This window comes from Vespula vulgaris, chromosome 8, assembly GCF_905475345.1.
Source record: "Vespula vulgaris chromosome 8, iyVesVulg1.1, whole genome shotgun sequence".
NCBI classification, from domain to species: domain Eukaryota; kingdom Metazoa; phylum Arthropoda; class Insecta; order Hymenoptera; family Vespidae; genus Vespula; species Vespula vulgaris.
Window position 1 is genome coordinate 3,998,355 of NC_066593.1, and position 22,412 is coordinate 4,020,766.

General features: G+C 31.5%; 4 protein-coding genes and 2 non-coding genes across 13 annotated transcripts in view; 2 read left to right on the plus strand and 4 right to left on the minus strand.

Moving 5' to 3' along the window:
- LOC127065812 (aryl hydrocarbon receptor protein 1) overlaps positions 1-10,697 on the plus strand; it is a 124,605-nt gene extending 113,908 nt beyond the window's left edge. For 6 of the 8 annotated variants that reach the window (XM_050998674.1, XM_050998671.1, XM_050998673.1 and 3 more), the window contains 7 exons: positions 1,338-1,547; positions 4,338-4,632; positions 4,727-4,868; positions 4,943-5,410; positions 5,504-6,658; positions 7,273-7,583; positions 7,725-10,697. In XM_050998674.1, coding sequence (XP_050854631.1) covers positions 1,338-1,547; positions 4,338-4,632; positions 4,727-4,868; positions 4,943-5,410; positions 5,504-6,658; positions 7,273-7,519 — 2,517 coding nt within the window. In that variant the 3' untranslated portion in view covers positions 7,520-7,583; positions 7,725-10,697. The remainder of the gene's footprint in view (positions 1-1,337; positions 1,548-4,337; positions 4,633-4,726; positions 4,869-4,942; positions 5,411-5,503; positions 6,659-7,272; positions 7,584-7,724) is intronic. The other 2 variants (XM_050998669.1, XM_050998670.1) reach the window with 2 other exon arrangements.
- On the minus strand, positions 327-398 carry Trnam-cau (transfer RNA methionine (anticodon CAU)). The gene has a single exon. It is a non-coding gene; the product is annotated as a tRNA-Met (tRNA).
- Trnam-cau (transfer RNA methionine (anticodon CAU)) lies at positions 988-1,059 on the minus strand. Its single transcript has one exon. It is a non-coding gene; the product is annotated as a tRNA-Met (tRNA).
- A 2,139-nt stretch (positions 10,698-12,836) lies between the features above and the next one.
- On the minus strand, positions 12,837-14,729 carry LOC127065817 (uncharacterized). Its single transcript, XM_050998681.1, has 4 exons — positions 14,215-14,729; positions 14,007-14,091; positions 13,568-13,921; positions 12,837-13,469 (listed from the first exon to the last, which is right to left on the minus strand). Exons 1-4 carry the CDS (start codon positions 14,289-14,291, stop codon positions 13,098-13,100), a joined length of 888 nt encoding a protein of 295 aa, XP_050854638.1. The 5' UTR covers positions 14,292-14,729; the 3' UTR covers positions 12,837-13,097.
- Positions 14,730-14,830: 101 nt separating this feature from the next.
- LOC127065816 (uncharacterized) lies at positions 14,831-17,789 on the plus strand. The gene is made up of 6 exons (XM_050998679.1): positions 14,831-14,998; positions 15,199-15,676; positions 15,774-15,991; positions 16,069-16,276; positions 16,498-16,787; positions 16,907-17,789. Exons 1-6 carry the CDS (start codon positions 14,972-14,974, stop codon positions 17,042-17,044), a joined length of 1,359 nt encoding a protein of 452 aa, XP_050854636.1. The 5' UTR covers positions 14,831-14,971; the 3' UTR covers positions 17,045-17,789.
- On the minus strand, positions 14,886-21,823 carry LOC127065811 (integrin alpha-8-like). Its single transcript, XM_050998666.1, has 10 exons — positions 21,279-21,823; positions 20,849-21,218; positions 20,473-20,771; positions 19,933-20,389; positions 19,699-19,841; positions 19,177-19,629; positions 18,943-19,106; positions 18,318-18,862; positions 17,947-18,236; positions 14,886-17,871 (listed from the first exon to the last, which is right to left on the minus strand). The coding sequence occupies exons 1-10, from the start codon at positions 21,651-21,653 to the stop codon at positions 17,815-17,817; spliced, it is 3,153 nt and encodes a 1,050-aa protein (XP_050854623.1). The 5' UTR covers positions 21,654-21,823; the 3' UTR covers positions 14,886-17,814.
- Between the last annotated feature and the right edge of the window lie 589 nt (positions 21,824-22,412).

A 22,412-nucleotide genomic window follows, 5' to 3' on the forward strand; every position in this document is an offset into this window, starting at 1 on the left:
CGTTTTTTCCTATATAAATCTTACTCAACAAATTTTGCAAGAAAATCAAACGATTCTACTTGTTTTTAATTGGTTTGCAAGCAGAAGAATTGATATGGTTAGACATAGTGAAATACATGACAAAGTCATGTCCTAAATATCCTATTGAATACTTATTTTATCTGTAGATAGAACGAAGGTATTCAAAAGAGAATATGATGTCTATTCGTCAACGACACGTTCTTATGAATTACGGATTCGTGTCAATTGAACCAGCTTCCTCGTAAAAAGAAAATCAATAGCTCGCTTGGAATTCGTAAAAATATTTTTAAAAAATATATCACATCTAGCAGAGCGTGGTTTCGATCCACGGACCTCTGGGTTATGGGCCCAGCACGCTTCCACTGCGCCACTCTGCTTCTCTCTGGATTATTTTCTATTTTGTGAAAAGGAAAAAGGAAAAAAGAAAAAGGAAAAAAGAAAAAAGAAAAAGAAAAGAGAGAATTTTATCTCTTATATGTACTTTTTTCTTTAGATTAAATTAATAAGAATTATTAAGAAAAGAGAAACGAAGTCGCTGGCACGAAAGTAACGATAACGTGTAATCATCAAAGCCTGCCTAGTAAGTACTTACTTACTACTTGCTACTCCTATCACGATCGAAGATATCCTTTATCTTTTTTACATAAACAAATATTTAACCGTTTATTTAGTGCGATAGGTTCACTTGCATTTTCAATTTTACAACGTACGTTGGATATTTGCGTAAGTAAAATTATTGTAATACGCGCGATATGCGGCTCTCTTGATGATGCATAGAAAACGAGAAATGAGTCATAGCTAACGTTTAATAATATAACTGAACGTGACTCGCGAAGAAAAAAATACACATATATATATTTATATATATATGTATGTGTGTGTATATGTATAAAAGCTATTATTATTTTATTTCTAAGAAGAGAGATGAAAAGTTATGAGAAGAAAAAAGAAAAAAAAATACACCCCTAGCAGAGCGTGGTTTCGATCCACGGACCTCTGGGTTATGGGCCCAGCACGCTTCCACTGCGCCACTCTGCTGTCTTGACAACCCTTGCAAAATATAAATATTTAAATAAACGTACATATAATTTTATATGTATTCTCTATACTTATATATAAAATCATTGATTATACTATTAAATGATTTTATCTAAAAAATGAGCTAAAAGTAAACACTTTTGGTTTCTTAAACGAATTTTCTAAAGATTAATATACAATATGTAAATATCGAAATATAATTTCATATGAATAATTAAGGAGAATAATTCGATTGATATCGATATAATGCCTAAACGTGATCGTTTTTTTCATTTCAGTCAGATATCGTTCATCAAAGCGTTTACGAGTTGGTGCATAGCGAAGATCGAGAAGAACTACAGAGACAATTAATGTGGAATTCGTTTTTACCTGCTGAAAATGCTAATTTACCGCTTCACGATGCACTCTCACCCCAACACAGTCATCTTCTTGAGCGTAGTTTTACCGTCCGCTTCCGTTGTCTTTTGGACAATACATCGGGATTTTTGGTAAGTGAAAGTCTTTACCTACTTAAATAACTCTTCGTTTAACTTCTTAAATAACGAGAAAGGAAAAAAAATATACAAAAGGACGTCAATATTGTCAAGGTAAAGTTTTTCTCAGAATCGGACTTGCAATTATTCGTAATTACACAAATTATTAAAATTTTTTTATTTTTTTCTTAATTCTTATTAAAATTACATCAAATAAATTATCTAGAAACGATTATAGAAACGCATATATATATACGAAATTATACAGAACGAATTAAAAAAAAGATATATGTCAGGATAATATTACTTACCACGAAGATATTAAGACATGCTAAGTTCGATTAGAGTTCTTAATACATAGAGAATTTTGTCGATTGACTATAGTCGTAATCACGTTCATTATACAGCAAGCTGTATTAGATGACTATAGTCGGCTTTAATAAAGGGGAAAGTTTGAGATCGTAGTAATGATCATTTTTTTCAAATAAATTTCCGAGATCGCAAAATGTGATTTTATTTATCTAAAAACTTATCTTAAACTCTTGTCTTATCTCACTTATTTAACTCCTTATTAAAATTAAATTTAAGTTTAACTTAAGTTATATTATAAAGAGATCTTCTAACTTTTTACTAAAGTAAGATATATCAAATTAAGGACATTGTAAATAACATATCTTACCAATATTACATTTTCTAACTTCATGATATATTTTCCCAAGAAGTACTTCATGCTACTTAATGAAACTTTTTCAGGTCATTTATACATGCTTTACGAGCTTATTTCTCAAACTTCGTTGAATGAAATATGCTAGAAATTAATATTAAACTAATTAAACAAAATTACATTAAATATAGACACAAATATACATCAAAATAATCAGCAAATTATCCATTTCTTTCTGTTTCATAAAAAAGAAAAAAAGAAAAGCAAAGAAAGAAATAAAAGATAATCTTGAAAAAAATGACCATTTATATATACTACATCTCGACGTAATACGAATTAATAAAGAAATATACGTCATGATAAGGATCGTTTGTTGCCATGAAGATATTAAGATATGCTACGTTAACCTAGAGTACTTTAAGTTCATGAAGAGTATTCTTGGGCTGACTATAGTCAGCATTGATAAGGGATGGTTTAAGCACGTGATAAAAATGGTCGTGTTCTTTCGAATGAATTTCTGAGATCGCAAAAAGAGAATCCTATCTACATGGAAACGAGAAGAGTGAAATGAGTAAGCAGAGTAGTTGTAGGTAGGATGAGGAGGAAGTGGGGGAGGAAGAGAAAGAGAAGGAGGAGGAGGAGGAGAAGAAGGAGGAAGTGGAGGTGGAGGAGGAGGATAGGGAGGATTACTGAGCGCATTGCGGTCGCGCTCACGACGTTTCTCCACGCTGACAAAAGCAAAGTGCCGGCATACAAAACAGTAATTAATAATTTCACTGTCATAAAGGGGTAGGGCCGGAGAAAGGGGAGTGAGAAGACAACCTCTGTTTCGTGGTCATCCGTTGCCATCGTCGTTTCCCCGTCGACCCAAGTAATTGCCTTTTTTCCTTCTACACTTACATACCTACCCTCCTTCCTTCCTATCGTTCTTTCTACCTCCCTTTCTTTCCTTTATGTACGTAGGTACATTACGTACATCTCTTACCGTCGTGCTCTCCTTCGTTTTTCCGCGAGAACGAAATTGCACGTTCCTATCTCCTTCAAGAATGAACGGAGGACCAATCTCGAACTCGCTATATATTTTTTTTTTCAACGAGGAAAATATTTTTTCCTTAGCTCTTTCTCTCTATCTCTCTTTCTTTCTTTTTCTCCTTCTTTTTCTTTCTCCGTTTATCGATCGCGAGGGGAAAAAAATAATCCTTGATTTTATAACCCCGTTACATTTGATTATTTTATATCCCATTTAGTTTGTTACAATGTCCCGTAGATACAAATATTAGTATCGGTTTAAGATAGTATTTTTTTTTTTTGTTTCTTGTATGTTGGATTGATTCATAAGTAAGTGTTATTTTGTTAGAACGAATTCATTATTTATAATGACACTTATTTATGAATTAATCTGATATATTACATAAAGTATAGATAAAAAGAAAAAAATATATATATACGTGTGTGTTTGTGTGTATAATGAAATGAAGCAGAGATTAGAACTAGCCGTGTTATTTCGTCGATGCTCGGTATCTATCTTATCTCTGTCTCGTTTTGCGGGCACAGTGCGGTCAAGGAAAGAGGTATAAAATAAATCAAATATGGAGAGCAAAACCCGAGTCAACTCGGCGATGTATAGCGAGACGTAGAAGCAGTAAAACACTAATTATCTTAGGACAAACACACGACAGATGTACAGGTATACATGTTCCGTCGAAGGTAAGCCAAAGGACAAAGACTTGTGTATACATATAGCTGTAAAAGGACAAGAACGATTTTGCTTTGAGACGGGAACAAGAGAGGAGGAAAGTCGTAGTCCGAGAGGGCCGTGAACGCCTTCGCAAAAACAGGACCGCTTTGACGTTTATGAAAATGAAACTGTAATCGTAAAAGGTTCACGGCGTAAAAGGTTTAGCAATGAGTCCGACCCTCCCACCCTTGGCGGTATCTCTCGACCCAACGAGGATATATGTATCCATTCGCGCGACTGAAGTTTTTATAGTAGAAAGTAAAAAAAAAAGGAAGCAGAAAAAAATTTACATTACAAATTATTATAGAGCTATTCAGCTCGATCTTCGTCGAAAAGATAATTATTAGATTTATGTTCTAACTAAATCCGTGCGAATGATATCTTACAAAAATGTTTCTTTCAGCGCTTGGATATCAGGGGACGAGTTAAAGTACTTCACGGACAAAATAGAAAAACCGAAGAGCCGCCATTGGCATTATTTGCCTTGTGTATACCATTCGGGCCACCCTCGCTTTTGGAAGTACCACAGAAAGAAGTCATGTTTAAGAGCAAACACAAATTAGATCTTGGACTGGTATCGATGGATCAACGAGGGAAAATGCTTTTAGGATATACGGACGTTGAACTTGCCAATTTGGGTGGTTACGATCTCGTTCATTACGATGATCTAGCTTATGTAGCTAGTGCTCATCAAGAATGTAAGTTTAAATCGTTCGGCGAGGACGCATCTTATTATTCGTTTCACGTTCAAAAAACATGTATCAAATCGTTTCGTATTATATATGATTGCAGTATTAAAAACGGGAGCATCTGGAATGATAGCATATAGATTCCAAACGAAAGACGGTGGATGGCAATGGTTGCAGACTAGTTCTAGGCTGGTATATAAAAATTCAAAGCCAGATTTTGTAATAAGCACTCATCGCCCATTGATGTGAGTATCTTTGAAAATTCGATATATCATTGATAAAACGAAATAATTCACGATTTCGTTACATTCCATCGTAGGGAAGAAGAAGGAAGAGATTTGTTGGGCAAGCGAACCATGGACTTCAAAGTGAGCTACCTGGACGCTGGTTTAACCAACAGTTACTTCTCCGACAGTGATAGTTTAACGGGTTCCGTCATGACACCTACGCTTCCGACTCAATCAACGCCACAAAGGGTGAACAGAAGATACAAAACTCAATTGCGCGACTTCCTTTCGACGTGCCGGAGTAAAAGGACTAAACTCTCAGCACAATCCTCGGTATCACCCCCAGCTACACCTACGATGGCGTCCGTGGATTATCTCACGGCCGATAGTAGTGCCGCGGCCGCGGTCGCTGCGGCTTACAGTAATCTAAACACGATGTATCCTACACCTTACGCACCAACGGCCGTAGCTGCGAGCGCCGATCCATCGTTGACTACTTACATCGGTCATACGAGTAATTACCATCAAACGCTCTATCCAGCCAGTGCGCTGGATAACAGGTAAATTATACACCATCTAACATCTACTCGTTTTTCGTACTAACTCGTTCGTTCTCACGATCGAATTTATGTTTTTCTTTTTGTCATGATTAGGTACCTTACCGCAGCTACGGAGAATCTCTTTCAATACAGGCCACTTGGCTCGTACTATCCAGAATATCACACGAGTACACCGTACAATGGCTTCATTGACGTATCCCTACCGACCTACGAGACCCATCAACTAACTAGCAAAACGGAGGAAAAGCTGTATTGTCAGCAACTTGGTAGCGGTGAATCACCCAAGTACAACTACGTCGAGGCAAGTAGACATCCGAGTAGCGTGAGTGGTTCCCCTTACGCGGCCAGTCCGGTCGCCAGTGCGTCGACGATGCACGTTACGACGGCAGACATCAACGTCGCTCGCGCCGGAAGCAGGCACTCGCTCGAAGGCGGTGCCTCCTCCAGCAACTCGGCCGGAAGTTCACCGGTTACCGGAACAACCAACGGAGTTCTTACTCCGAAAATGGAGGACGTTAAGCCAGAAGTATACGGAAATGAGGCGCCACGGCAAACGGTTCTCATGTGGGGAGCTCCTCCTTCTCGTACACCACCGAGAAACAATGGTAGCTACAGCCCACCAACGCCTCATTCGACGCATTCCTCTACGCACTCGACGAACGCTCCGAATACTGGCGATCCTTTGAAGTCTCTCGCGGAGATGAATTCTATGAACGGTGATTGCAAGTGGAGACAAACGTCTCCTAGCGATCAACAGCAAGCCGTAACAGCCTCCAGTCCTCCGAGAAACAAACAGCATCATGCTCAACAACAACAAACGTCTCAACAACAAACTCAACAACAGCAACAACAACAGCAGCAGCAGCAGCAGCAACAGCAACAGCAACAGCAACAGCAACAACAGCAGCAGCAGCAGCAGCAACAACAACAACAACAACAGCAGCAGCAACAACAACAACAACAACAACAACAGCCACAATCGCAGCAGCAACATCATCAACAACAACCACAATCGCAGCAACATCAGGCACAGTATCCTGCCACCACGACCCAATATCAGGCAGCTGCTGCCGCAGCAGCAGCAGCAGCGGCCGCTACAGCGAGCAGCATAGGATACGCGCACTCTCATCCAGGCCATGGCCACGGGGAAGCGGGCTCCGAGGTATGGCAAGGAGTGCAACACCACCATCACTACCAGTACTATCCCTACCACCATCACCACCCCGCACCACCAAGGCACACGCCCCAGTGAGTGTCACCGCTACCTCACAACTTTTATTATGACTTTCACTGTTCTTTTAGACGAACTAATCTTTACGTACTATCATACTTGAAAAAAAAAAAAATAAAAACCATACGATACGGGAGATCGCTATAATATTAACAAACGAGTATACAGTGAAATAAGTCGTACGGTGAGCGAGATTTAAAGTTCCCTAACACGAACGAATTCCGTTTCGTGATATTGTATAGATCTCTCTCGCTCGCTAGCTCTTTTTATTTCTTTCTTTTTATCTTTCTCTCCCTCCCATTCTTTGCGCACAACGAAGTCGAGTTCAAAAAGAATTTCGCAGTCGTATCGTGTAGATCATAAAGTCATCGCATGGAAACTAATATAAATAATATAAAAACGAATAGACATATGTACCATACAAATTCCTTATTTTCTAATGATTCTAATCTCTGAAAGACTTTGGAGCTTGATAATAAAGGAAAAGGTATATTTATTGATCGAATATCGGTTGGGTCATATGTCGAAGTAATCGTGACTGAGCCCCACATTTTGATTGCACGTTACTGATACGGATAGGCATGCTGAAGATGTCGTAAGGTAACCAATAGGGATATACTTTTGGTTACAGCACACCACCGTCAGGTGCGGCAGCGGGGACTGCGGTGGGAATAGGCATGGGCATGGGCATGGGCATGGGCATGTCTCTAGGCTCGGACAGCACCACCAACAACAGCAACGTATTGTATCATCCTCCGCACCACCACCACCACCACCATCACGTAGTGGGCTCATCGACGGCGGCAACGGTGGGCTCAACTGTACCACAGATTCCAAACCGGACGCCGGGAGTCCTTTGCTGTCCATCTCTGAGGTGACCAACACCCTGCTCAACCAATAGCCCCATCACCGCCACAACGTCCCTTTATCTCAGTGATCATGGTAAGAAGTTTTATAGATCGTTTTGCTTACTTATGAACTTATTCATATAATAATAATAATAATAATAAGATAGGTATTCCCTTTTAAAAAGAAAAAAAAAGAACACGCACACACGCACACGATTTTATCTAAACTTTTCAGGTATCTCAATGGAGATGTCCTCACCGAGACGGATTACAAATCACGTGACTGTATCATACAGATAATGCCGGTTAAACTATTAACTTTTAAGAATATTCATATGGTATTGTAATATATACTCATTACGTGGTTTAATATCTCTTTCATTATATATTAATTTATCCGTAATATCGATAAGTTATAAGGACAAGCATCTTCACTATCTCTATGGTATCCTATCGTCTATCTCGATTGAGAATTAACTACGGTAGAACTGAACTATCGTGAAACGATCCCGATCGTTTCACCTTCATCTTTTCTTTTTCTCGTTATCAATTATAAGCGGAGTGATCTCTATCTAGGATATCAGGGTACTGGAACATAAAGTACTAAAGAGAGACGATTTTAGAAAATTTCCCCAAGTTCCCTTTATATATCGAAGCGTCCTAGGTAAATGGGAGATCGAGATGAGCGTGCTAATTATAAATGAAATTTATCGTTTATTTACAGGTGCAATTAGATCGCATCGGTATTATTCATTCGATAAAAAGCACAAAATTTATTTTACGATTGTATTATCAACAACGAAACGCAACACATTTACGAATTTAATTTATTTTCGCGGTAACTATATTTCGGATGATAATCGAGGATGAAATCGATTGTCGTTTTCTTAGCGTACTATTATGTTTATATACGATTCCATTTTTTTTCCCTTTATTTTTTTTATTTTCTTTTCTTTTCTTACTTATTTCTTCTTAATTTTTGTTTGTTTCGTTAATTAAGAAAAGAAATGTTAATTCTGTGATACGTCTTAGGTAAATCGAATGCAATATTCTTCAAGGGCGAATATTCGAATTAAGCGAAATATATATGAGATGTGAGAAAATGAAAAGAAAATAAAGGAAAAAAAAAAGGAGACAAAGAGAGAGATTTAACGTTTGCTAAATGAATGCAAAAAAGAATAAATCAAAGAGGGGAGGGGCGGAAAAAGAAAGAAAAGAAGAAGAAAAGAGATAGAGAAAACGAATATCGTGCACACACTGCAAGCAATATCTTTTTCTAAATGACACTTGCAGTCACACCTACATAAATACATACATACATACATACATACATACATACATATATACATACATACATACATACATACATACATACATACATACATACATACATACATACATACATACATACATACATATATACATACTATCGATAAGAAGAATGTTAAAGAGGAATTATATGAATTTTGAAAGACTTTAGATAGGTATGATTATAAAGCGACGTGCAAGTAGCAAGTGCCTACTACTTGCTCCAAAGATTATAAGAAATATTGTCGATGTTCCATGCGTACACGTAAGCGATTCTCTAAGTTCACCGCGTTAAGGCTTAATGCTTAAAAAAAAAATCTCCTCTCTCTCTCTCTCTCTCTCTCTCTCTCTCTCTCTCTTTCTCTTTCTTTCTCTTTCTCTCTCTCTCTCTCTCTCTCTCTCTCTCTCTCTCTCTCCTCTCTCTCTCTCTCTTTCTCTCTATCTCTTAATAGATAAAGAAATTTAAAATGAAAAGAAAAAAAAAAGAAATTCTCTTCCCTTGTAATAAATATCACTTTTCACATATCACTTAAATGACATCACCCCTTTTGTACAAAAAAAAAAACAAAAAAAAAGAGGAAACGAACAGACACAAAGAAAAGTAAAAACGAATTTCGAAAATTGTATTTTGTAATAGAAAGTTTTAATCACATTTCCTAAGCGAATCATGGCTTCCTTGCACATTTGGCTACTTTAAGACGTGAATGAAATTTTAACGATGGCCATCATGAAACGGACGAAATTGTGATCTTTGTAGAAAGATTAATCGAAAACTGTGGATAAAATTTTGGAAAAATTCCAAATATGAAGATAACAAAGTATAAAGATAAATTTGATAGAAAATTTGTTTTTTTTTTTTTTTGTTTTTTTTAATGATCGATTCAACGATTCTTTCAGAAATCTTTCTAGAAGAATACAAAACACTTCGTCAAAGGCTAACGATTCGAAAGGTAATGAAACATTAAGGGGAAAAAAAAAGAAGAAATAAGAGAAACAGAGATAAATAAGAAAGGTTCAATATTCTTCCTGTCGACGATCCAAAAAAAAAAAGAAAAAAAGCTATTGAACAAACATACAACCGTAATTCTCATCTGGCCGATCCCCAGTCTTGCCAATATATTCTGTTAATAAGTTTGTAATTTTTGTACTTAATTAATTTATACATGTACATGTGTAAAACGCATATTTAGCAGAGCTAAGCGAGCCTTCCATAACTTTAATCAAATATTCACATTTGCAAAGTCAAATAATTGTTCACGAATTATATGACTATTTGATTATACATATTTTCATAAAATAAAAATATTTCGCTGCGCGCGGGTGACATATTATTTATTACGATACGATGAAAGAATTAATTGATTGATAGATAGATAGATAGATTGATTGATTGATTGATTGATTGATTGGTTGATTGATTGATTGATTAATAACATTTTTAATTTTCTGTAACAATTATTTTTAATATCAAACTGCTGCGTTGTTCGTATGTGGCACTGCAATATGTTAACACTCGATAAAATGTTCCCTTATCATTGTTCGCTAATGCAAATCCTAATTGACTTTGCAATAAAATGAATGAATGAATGAAATAGGTATAGCTGTAATACGGTCGGAGCGTATTGTTAAAAAAAAAAAGAAAAAAAAATCGTTTCAATTGAAAAAAAAAGAAAGAAAGAAAGAAAGAAGAAAAAAAGAGAAGACATTTTCTATATTTACAACAATCATTTGGCGTAATCTGATTATTTTTTATTTTGAAGTTTTATTATTGAAATGAACAAATTTCAATAAATTATACGAGATATTATTTGCCTTATAACTAAAGTCTTTCGTTTATGGACTTAATGTTATTCATTTCGTTGCCAATTAAAATAAATACTTCAACAATTAAAAAATTGAAATATAAAGAGATAAATATATATAATTTGTAGTTTTCGTTATTTTTTCTTTTCTTTTCTTTTTTTTTTTTTTGAATTTCAAATCCATATAGCATAATAGTTCGCTTCGACCCTCCCCCTCGACCTGAGTGCTTAAATATTAAAAGTATAAAACACATTTCCAATTTCTCATTATTACATTTAATATAAATATTTTTCTTTTTCCTTGCAATATTTTACACAGTAAGAAAAGTACTATTATTAGAGATAATCGAGTCTAGTCCATATATGATGCGAATTAGTAACACTGTGTTTAAATTGTGACGATATACCCGTGTTTTATCAATAAATCCATAGACAATCTTGAATACTATATGTGAAAATAATAATCATTGGAATGTTATAGAAATATATAAAAAAATGTATGTATACAATGAATATACTTTTTAGCATGTCGTTTTGTTCCGTTTAAATAATTAATAATTAATAATTAACATAATATATATAAATATATATATATATATATAAATAAGTTAGTACTCACTCAGAGCGATACGAGAATATTGTCACAATCTGAACATAAATGTATATTTACTGTATATTTATTATAAGGTACACATTTACGAACACGATTAGGATAAGATACGGTAGAAAATTAATGCAGGTAGCTGCTCATATCAAACGGATCATACTATTTTTCAGTCGTTCTAGAGAAAAATCTCAAGTTGATCCTTAATAATGTCAGAAATTTTATACATATGAAGCTTATTCTTAGTATAAAGCCTATCCGCTTAACGGATACATACACACCCATGTATACCAATGAAACTCATTCTCATTAATAATGATATATATATATATACATATAATTTTTCACAACAATATGTACTTTATTCTACGATTCTTTATAAAACATTTTATTCTAAATCCGGACTGTCGATAAAAAATAAAACTTCATTTCCATCAGTTGTAAAGTAGATAAATATGATTTAGAAATAATAAAAAGTTTACGAAACTTTTATTGTCACAATATGATCATTAAAAATATTTATTTAACAAGTAACAAACTAAATTTATTTATAAAGTTCTTATTCAACAAAATTTGGTAATATATGCAAGCCGTATGTCTCAACGTTTGCGGATATAGCTATACGCAAACATATCTTTTATAAAGTTAATTATTTTTTTTAATATTTCTTTTATTGAATATTGTAAAACTTAAATATCAACGATTTTAATACTCCAAAGTTATCACATTAGCATTCGATTGATCGAATTAAAAAAAAAAAGAAAAGGGAAGTAAAAACATGTTTCTTGATTTTCCAAATCATTAGGGAAATATATGAGACATGCAATTAATGAATAAATAATGCGCCTAGCTTTTTCGAGATTTCAAAGTCGATGAAACTCTTCAACTTGTCGAAATTTAATAAATGATCGACGGTATCCCTTCGGTGTGTGTGTGCACCCTTTTAGATAACATATTAATCTTACCGCTTTATTCTTTTACGATGAAAACGTTTGCTTTATACGTCACGAAAAAAAGTTCATTTTCAATTCTCATAATCAATCGAAGTACACTGATAACATCATTGTATATCATGCCAAATCGAATCTTGATCACTCTTCATTACTCCATCCATTTAACTATAATATATTATATTCTATAGAATCTAATTACTGTATTAATTCCGATAAAAATAAACACTACTACAAGTAAAAACATAAAATTGTATCAAATGTTTATATGAAATAAATTATAACAGTCTCTAATATAGAAATGCAAAGTGTATGTTTTAAATAAAGATCCTCCTGCTTCCTAAAAACTGTTGTTTCCAAAGTTTTATATTATTCCATATAAATTATTGCAAATATTGTTATATTAAAACAAATCAATTCTAAATGTCTTTAAAATTAAGATATATTTTCAAATTGTTAATTAATCCTAATGATTAAATATATATTATGATTAAATAAATACATATATATATATATATATATATATATATATATATTTTAGATATTTATAAACACAGACATACAGTTAACAACATAAATATTATATATTCAAATTAATGTTTTATTTCTTCTTTAATTTTTATAAACAAATAAAATATATATATATATGTATATATATATATATATGGTATATACATATATATATATGTATGTATGTATATATATAAAACATATATTATTAACAGTATCTATAATATAAAGCTATTTGACAATTATTTGCTGAAAGCTTAATTATATAAAAGTAGAAATATTGAAAAGCTAAAAATTTATATCTGAAATTAAATTTGGATTTGTTTTTTTGTCAATAATATAATTCCCCATTCATAGAAAACTGTCTATCGATCTATAATAAGATTTTCAATTATCTATCATACCTTATCTCTTAAATATTATTTTTTATATCGTTAATGTAGAGATGTTCTTTTTCTTTTTCCAGAACCATTAAAATTTTTTGTTCTTGATGATGATTTATTACGTTGTACATGTCGATTTAATATATCTTTTAGCGAAAGACATAATTCACATGTATCACCTTCACTTACTTCCAAACTACATAAATTATGTCTCCATTTTTCCTTATTATCTCTATAAGCACATTCTATATTAATATTATTATACAGACTTACTGCAGGCCCACCACTACAAAGTTTCAAATTATTCGTATATGTTATAATATTCATTACATCTGTTATTGTTTCTATCGGAGACAAATTTTTTTCTGAAGCTTTTGAATTATATAAAAAAATTTCATATGTCATTTTTTCATGAAAGATAATCTGAAAAAAAATATAAATATAATAATGATTGCTTACAATTTATAAAAAAAGGAATATTGTGTCATGATAAAACAAAATATTATAAATTTAATTCATACTTGTTTTGTGTAAAGAGGTATAAATCCTAATCCACTATCATGATGTAAAGTTATTTCACTCACAACAATGCAACGAATTGGTATTTCTGTAAAATATATTGACCATGATCGATTTGGTAGAGTTAAAGTAACTTGTTCCGAATAAATTAAATTAAACAGATCATCTGGGTTTCTTTTCAATGAAAGATCCTTTGTTGTTAAATAAGAACTATTAAATGAAGGTGGATTATTAGCATAAATTTGAAATGTAATATTTTTATTTTCTATTAAATTTCTTTCTATATCTTTCTGATTCGAAACATTATTTAATTGAGTAATTGAAGAACTTTGAGATTGTTCAGATGAATTGCATATCTGAAAATAATGCATACAATAAATTTCTATCACAAATACGTCAATTCATATTTCTATACACTCTAAAAAATTTATTAATACTTACACCATGCAATTGTGATGGTTTAATATTCTGTTTTATATTTTTTACAACATCTGTCACTTTTTCATTTTTTGTATTCTGCAACTTACTGAAAGTTCATATAAAAATATTATGATTAAAGTAGTATAAAATATATTGAAACAATAATCAAGTAAATGTGCATATTGAGATATCAAATAGTACATAATAATAAAAAAATCTGAATACAAACCTAGAATTATTCTTCTTTTCCTTGGTCCTTTTAACTTTCTTTTTAGTAGAATTATTTGATTTACTTGATTTTAACATGGTTCATGATATTTATCACAGAGTAATTATATTATACTATGTACAATATATATAAACATTTCCTTAAAGGGTTTCAATGAAATGTATATATATTAGGATTTATCAAATTAACCTTTACTTTTTTCTAAATATATCTAAATTAAATTTAATTTGATTATCGATGTATCTCAATCACATTTAATAATTCAATAAACTGTCGTTATTTAAAACTTGAATGTCGGCGAATTGTATCCTATGTTTGTTGATTGTTTTGACCAAATTCAATGGTCAATTAATGAAGTAATAAAAAATAAATATTTGATGTCAAATATTTTTAAATACAAATGAAACTCCTTTCTTTTGTTCGAATTCCTCTTAATGAATTAATAAATTCTCGGACTAACAAGGTTACATTTTCCTTGTTAAAAAGTTTTACCAATTGCTATATTCTTTTTGTCTCCTAGTGATCAGTTGGCTATAGAAAAAGATGCTAACCCCATCTGTCGCTCGTGGGAAGAACTAAATATATTAATCCGCATAATACGATTCATACTGAAGACGTCACCACTGCAAATAGAAATTTGTTAAGTGAAGGCCAAGAAGGCGCGGGTCGTCTTTTTGTACGCAGTGGTGACGCCTTATATCTCGAGTTTGAAAATTTATCATTTTTTTCATATATTTTATCTCTAATTTATTATAAAATGGCAACTGAAGTAGCTACAAATCCAGTAAGTTTATCCTTTATTACATCATTTATCTCTTTCCGATAAAATACGTGTTATTCGGTATATTTTAAAATTATCCGCATTGCTGTTATTACATTATGCTTACTATGGTAATATATTTCTGGATTATTAATAAACATGAACTTATATAGTATAAATTAATTGTGTCAATGTTTTCTTTTTTTTTTTTCTTTTTCTTATAGGAAATTCCTTACGTAGGAGCAGTTGAAAATGGTTTAGTACCTGGAAAAATGGTAAGAATTCGGGGTAAAGTCCCTGCAAATGCAGTGCGGTTTGCTGTTAATTATCAATTGGGACCGATATTAAATCCAAGAGATGATATAGCTATTCATATATCACCTCGATTTTCTGATGGTGTTATTACAAGAAATCATATTGAATCCATGACATGGGGAGCAAATGAAAATGAAGGTCCTCTGTGTATACAACCTGGTCAAGAATTTGAAATGATTATTTTATGTGATCATTTGAATTATAAAATTGCTATAAATGGCAGGCATTTCGCAGAATTTGCACATCGGTTACCATACCAGAAAGTTACGTATTTAGTAATCGATGGTGATGTTGAAGTATCTAGCATTATCTATGAAAATGTACCGGTTGGATCACCACATTCCTCGCCACCTATACCAGTTCCATCTGCAGACTTTGGTCCTCCTCGTAAGAATATTTCATTCTTATTTATATTTATATGATGTAGCATTATTAAATGTAATTACTATATTAATACTATTTGAATAAATTTAAATTTTAATAGAACCAGGTGGTTTGTATCCAAGTCTGGATACAAAATCAATCCCAGGAGGATATGGTCCTCCACCTCCTGGTTATGGTCCATCATCTTCTCCATATGGCCCTTCGAATGGAAATAATCAGTCGAGCGAAGAAAAAGATTCGTTTGGTGGTTTATTCAGTAATATACCTTGGAGTGGATTAGTTGCTGCAGGTAGTATGGCTGCAATGGAATATGCCAATGTATGTATAACAACTTGTGTAATTACTATAGTACTGAAAATGAAACAAAAAATAATATTTGTTATATATTATTACAGAGAAAGAAAGAAGAAGAACAACTTGGAAAATTAGATGCTTCCAATGCATCAACAAAGAGTGACAGTGGTTTAGGACTATCAAGTACATTTACTGCTTTAGCCACCAATTTAGCAACCACTGCTTTACAAAGAAACTTACATGCACAGCAAGGCTATCCTTCTCAAGGAAGTGGCGGTGATGTTCTTGGATCTATTCTTGGAGCATTAGGTATTAGATATATGAAGTTTATATACTAGTTTAATATAACAAGATGTTTTAAAAGAATTATGTTAAAAGAACTAATTTTTGTCCTTTTATAACTTTTTTTTTTCGAACAACATTTTTAATACCAGTTTAGCTAATTCAAATTTATGGAAAAAGAAATAGCTTTTTGATCGCTTAATCATTAGTATCAACAATGTTAATTTATATATTCTTACAATTATAAGGTGGGGCTGGAGCACAACGACCAGCGTATCAACCACCTCCACCTCCATCCTCCAATAATGACCCATTAACTGGAGCATTAGGATCTATTCTTGGTGGAGTTCTTGGAGGTGGTGGAAATCATCATCAACAACCAGCATATCAACCCTCAGGAGGCTATGGTGGATATTCAGCACCATATGGATCTCAGCAAGGATCTGGTGGTTCAAGCTTCTTGTCCGGTATAGGTTCTACACTTGGTACATCATTACTAAGTTCTGCTATAGATGGATTAAGCAAACATGGGAAAGGTGTAAGTATAAAAGTAATAATCTTATGCTAAATGATATAAACGAAACAAAGTAAATATTACTTCTATAAGTGAGACTATGTTTTATACTTTTGATCTATTTGTGAAACTTTTTGATACAGAGATCTCATGAACATTCTCCAAGTTATGTAACACCAAATGCACCAATGCCTTCTGCGCACATGAATAGTCCTCCAAAATCAGAGGGAAACAAATTGTCAGCGGATGAAATATCTAAAGGACTTGGCCTTGAAGATTAAATGCTTATTTTTATAGAAGAGGTGAACAAAAATTAGTAAGAAAAGTGCCTCTACATAAGAAAAATTATTGCAAAAATTATATCAAAATTAATATATTGCTCTCTCTATTTTAAAGATCTGAAGTATTAAGTTTTGCATTTTATATACCTGCAATTACATTTGCAGTTTTTGTGTGGCTTAAAAATAAATCGTAAATATATACAAATAATTGAAGAAAAAAACACGCGTAGAAGTCAAAAAATATGCTTTTAGCCTATACAAACATCACATTAAAATAACAAAAATATTAGATGTTTACTGCCAAGTGTTTCGTTCGTTAATGTTATTAATTGCTATGACTTAACAAATATCCTATAACAGATGGTAAAGAGGGAATGTGTGATTAACAAAATATAATAACAGATTGTTGGAAACGATCTATGTAACTTCATATATTTTCTGGTATAATTGCTATCTTCGTTTTTCGTTTCGAATGACTACGTTCTTCCAATACGCGTGATGCAACCATCACATTATATATCTTATTTTTGTTATTCCCTAACTCTCTTCAACACAGGATTTAATCAACAGCACAAATGAATTTACCAAATATGTTGCTATTTTTATGACTTATATTTTTATAAAGAATTGATGTTTTTAAAATGAATATATTCTATCTTACACGTTGTACGATTATTTAAAATGTTATACACGTTGCTATTTATTGTACTTGTTTTGAAAAATAAATTAGAAGAAATGAAATATATTTCATAATATATATTCTTACTTACTTACTCTTGATCAGGAACTTCGGACGAAGTTGTTTCTAAAATCTTAGGATTGTTTTCCTAAAATAAACAAAGTGACAATATATAAAATTATATAAATCAATATCGTTGTATACACAATGTATATAAACTTACATTTGATACAGCTATCAAAGCCTCTAGTTGTGCTTTCTTTTTTCTATGAAAGAAACCCAACTTAATAAGACCTAGAGTAATTAATATGAAAAGTATAATCCCAAGAAATATTGATAAAACTACTATCCATCCGGCAACACGTTCGTTTATTGGAGATCCCTGGAATTTTGTAGTTATGATGGTTGTATCAGGTTTATTTGTGCTTTCTTGAATAACATTGGGTGGTTGTGTGATATTTACGATGCCTTTAGATACAAATAATATGATATTTTTATTTTCCAACATGAATGCTGAAATAAATAAATAAAAATGAGATATTATAAATACTACAATATAAATTATTTAGCAAATAGAATCGTTATGAAACTTACATGGAATATTTGACAATTTGAAATCTAATGTAATTATGAGTTGGGTGACAGATAAAGAGCTTGTAAAAGGAATTAGTTTACATTCAAGTTGTTTACACACAATCATTGGATCACTACAATTAATGAACAATATTCTGTTCTCAAGAGGTGTATTTTTTACCAATTTTTCCGTGTTGGTAAAATTTTCTTCAGACTTGATCTCTGTTTTTGTGTGAATATCAACTGATTTATTATTCATATCAAATTCATCAATGAATTTATCAACGATTTTCTTCGTGGAGGTTTGACAGTTTTTACAATGATCCAAATCATTGATTTTTAATTTAAGAATATTACCATCCATATGAGCAATCGTTTGATTTATACTAATCAATTCTATATTGTAATCTTTGTTTTTCCAATATGTTGGAATCTCTATCATTAAGACAGCTTCATAAATTGGACTTGTTCCAAACTTTTGTACTTCATAAATATGTTTAAATCTGATATTTTGTGAATCTTTTTCATCTTTCTGAGAGTACGAATATACATTATCTTGTGCTTTTCTAAAATAGATAATTTTTCTTATAAAAATCTTATGCCATAACATATTAAAAGATTGATATTGAAGTATTATAATACTAACCCTGCTATAGCTATATCAACATCAATATCAAAATAAATTGTCATAGTATAGTTCTTATTTAAATCATTTATTTCTTCACTTTGAGTAGTAATATTTGCATATAATTCCAAACTCTTGACATCAAAACGAACCTTGCTTGTATCCAATTCTAATATCATTGTTTCCTAGGATGATTAATTATTTAATATTATTATCAATTTAAATAATGATGTAATTAAAAGAAATAAAACTTACATTGGTTGCATTGGTAAGAGGATTTCCAACATCACATATTACTTGCAAAATATATTTATTTGTCCAAGATGATTCCATGCATGCTGGTGGTATACTTGCTAATGACAAGGGATTTGGAATAGAAATGTGTACTTGTGTCTGATAAGCAGGTTCACCATTATTATGAATATCAATTATAAGTTTCAAATTCGATGATGATCCAATAATGTATGTATTATTGGATTTTAAATCAGTTCGAAGAGATATTCGTAAATCCGAGTTACAAATATCATCACTACCACATTCCAATAGAAATGGTAATTGAATAACATCTTTAGTTTTTGAATTTAGTTTGTTTATTACTACAGATGATCTATGAAAAATATTACTTGACTTGTTACTTTTTTGTGTGGTATTATTAAAATCTACCACTACAGATATTGAAATTGGATCAATCACATTTTGTATATTGTTCTGAAATCATTAATAGTATTTCTAAAATTAATAATAAATCTGAAAAAAATATAAAATAAAAAAAATTACCTTAAGATGAATTTTAAACAACTCGCATTGACGTTCGGATATTTTTAACGTAGTTGGTAAAATGCAAATAAAATTACTTGTATTATTCGTCAAATACATCGCTCGTCCATACAATGGATCTATTTCTAAATTACGGATGATATCTAAAAAAAAATATTTCCAACATAATGCTATATACATATAATACTTATTGTATCAGTATATTATAATAATATAAATATATACAAAACTTACTTAAGTTTTTAGGAGCATATACACCTTCATAAATGGTACATATATGAATGGAAAAAAATTTCGAATCTCTAGACAATGTTTTTGTAGGATACACAAGATCTACTGTTATTGAAACAACAGGTTTAGATGGTAACAAAACAACTTGCTCTGATAAATATGCTCCTACTGCAATATCAAGGTATTTGTCATTATTTATATCCAAAGGCTTTGATATTGATATACCAAATCCACGAATGTTTGGTGAAAATTCGGAACCAAGTATCTTTTGACTACATTTCAGAACTCCATTTTTATTACTATTGTATAAATATATTGCACCACTGTCTCCTTCATACGGTGCACCGATCATAATATCATTGTATCCGTCATAATCAATATCTCCTAAGCATGTTATAGAAGAGCCAAATCTTCCTCCACTCACATCACCATCAATTTCTTGATCTTTCATAAAATTGTTCTATATTCATTCACAAAAAAGTTATTAGATAACGAATCAGAATTATAAAAATATATGAAAATAACTATAATCTGTAAAAGTACATTTTCCCATGCCATAAAGATGTATACTCGACCCTCGTCCATATCTCTAGTCCAAAGAGGTGCACCAACAATTAAATCATCTTTATCGTCATTATTTAAGTCACATGATGCCAAAGTAGCTCCAAAATATTCTCCATACTGGTAACCATTCAAGGTATTACTAATATTAATCCTTTCACCAGAATATTCTGGAAAAGAATATATTATAACATATCCCTTCATATCATTACCTCTTGGTGAACCTGATGCAAACAAACGTTCTTGTTTGCTAAAATAAAATCCGGAAGTTGTTGAATATCCTGGAATATAATATATACTAATGTTATTTATTAAAGTTTAATATGTATATTCGATATCTGTATATGTCATACTATACCCAAGTAATCAAAAAAGTCCGGAACAGTGTTTTTGTTATTTGGAATAATAATTTGTCTGTGACCAGAAGTTGATTCTGTTAATAATACTGCAGAACCTTTCCAGTTAAATATACCTGGTGACCCCAAAACAACATTCAAGCCTAATTTATTAGCAGAAGATATATCAGCAGAAAAACCAAGTTGACCAATTCCGAAATCATATAACCAGATGTTATTCCATAAAGTAGTTTGATTAGCATTAATCGATATTAGAGACATTTTTTCTGCATCCTTTTCAAAAGATTCTAAATTAGTAGCTGTAGTCCAATAACACATACCATTCATATACCAGTATGTACCAATTATATATTTCCATCGTGGAGCACAAACCTATCCAAGTGAATTCAGTTATTAAAAGGAAATGTTAATGAAATAAAATTTCTAACTAACCAGAATTTTAGAATTTATTCTATTATTTTCTGATAGAACAACTGCTCCAATCCATGAATTATTTCTATTCTGATGAATTTCATCTTTAGACTTATCGACAATCCATTCCTTACACACATTATTAAGTAAACACATATAAATAGTTCCTGGTTCTAATACAGATTGAATTTTACTTATATTTGCTCTTGGTGCACCAATAAGTACTGCAGAAACATTTTTACTGCTAGTGTACAGAGCAGTAGCATATCCGAAATAACTATTTCGTCTACCTTCTAAATTTTGTGGAGTAGTAAATACAATAGCATTGGTAATATCCAAATTATATGCTAATGTATTAGACAGAAAGATTTTCAACACAAAACCACAAAGCCACATTTGAAAATATTTTGTGAAAATAGACTTTTGATGAAGATAATTTTAAGTAAAAATATATCTGTAAGTAGTTGGGTGGAACTGCAAACTATTAAACTTCATTATAAAATACCTCTACAAGGAAAGGATGTGTTTCCAGGAAACCACAATCACTTACTCATGAGTCATAATTAGATCAGATTTATGCCAACCAATTAAAAAAAAAAAAAGAGAGAAAAAAAATAAAAAAATTTTAATATGACACATGTAAATAATAAATTAATGCATACATTGAAGTAATTATTTTTATTTAATTGTAATTAGTTAATAAGGATGTATAAATGCAAGATTAAATTATGATGTATTTATAATCACTTTTTAAAGTTCCAACACATAAAAAGAAATGTATGTATGTATGTGTATATATATATCAATTTGTTATTTTATTAATTTCCATCACACTTACAAACCATATTAACAGTACACATTAGCTAGATCATAATATTATAGCTAATGCAGTATTGATTTAACTACAATTCTTGGTGATGTTCTGATAGTTTAGATTAAATGGAATTTGAAGATCGATTTTTAAAAACGTTTCTACTTTGCAATAATAATAAAAATTTTTTATGACCGATTAGACTGTCGGTTTCAGTACCATTGACATAAAAAGAAACAATGCCAAGTCTTTAATTTCGTTTCAAATCAAATTATAATAATTAAGTCATAATGAATTCAAATATGAAGACTATTAAATATAGCCATAAGAAAATTTTTTTATAT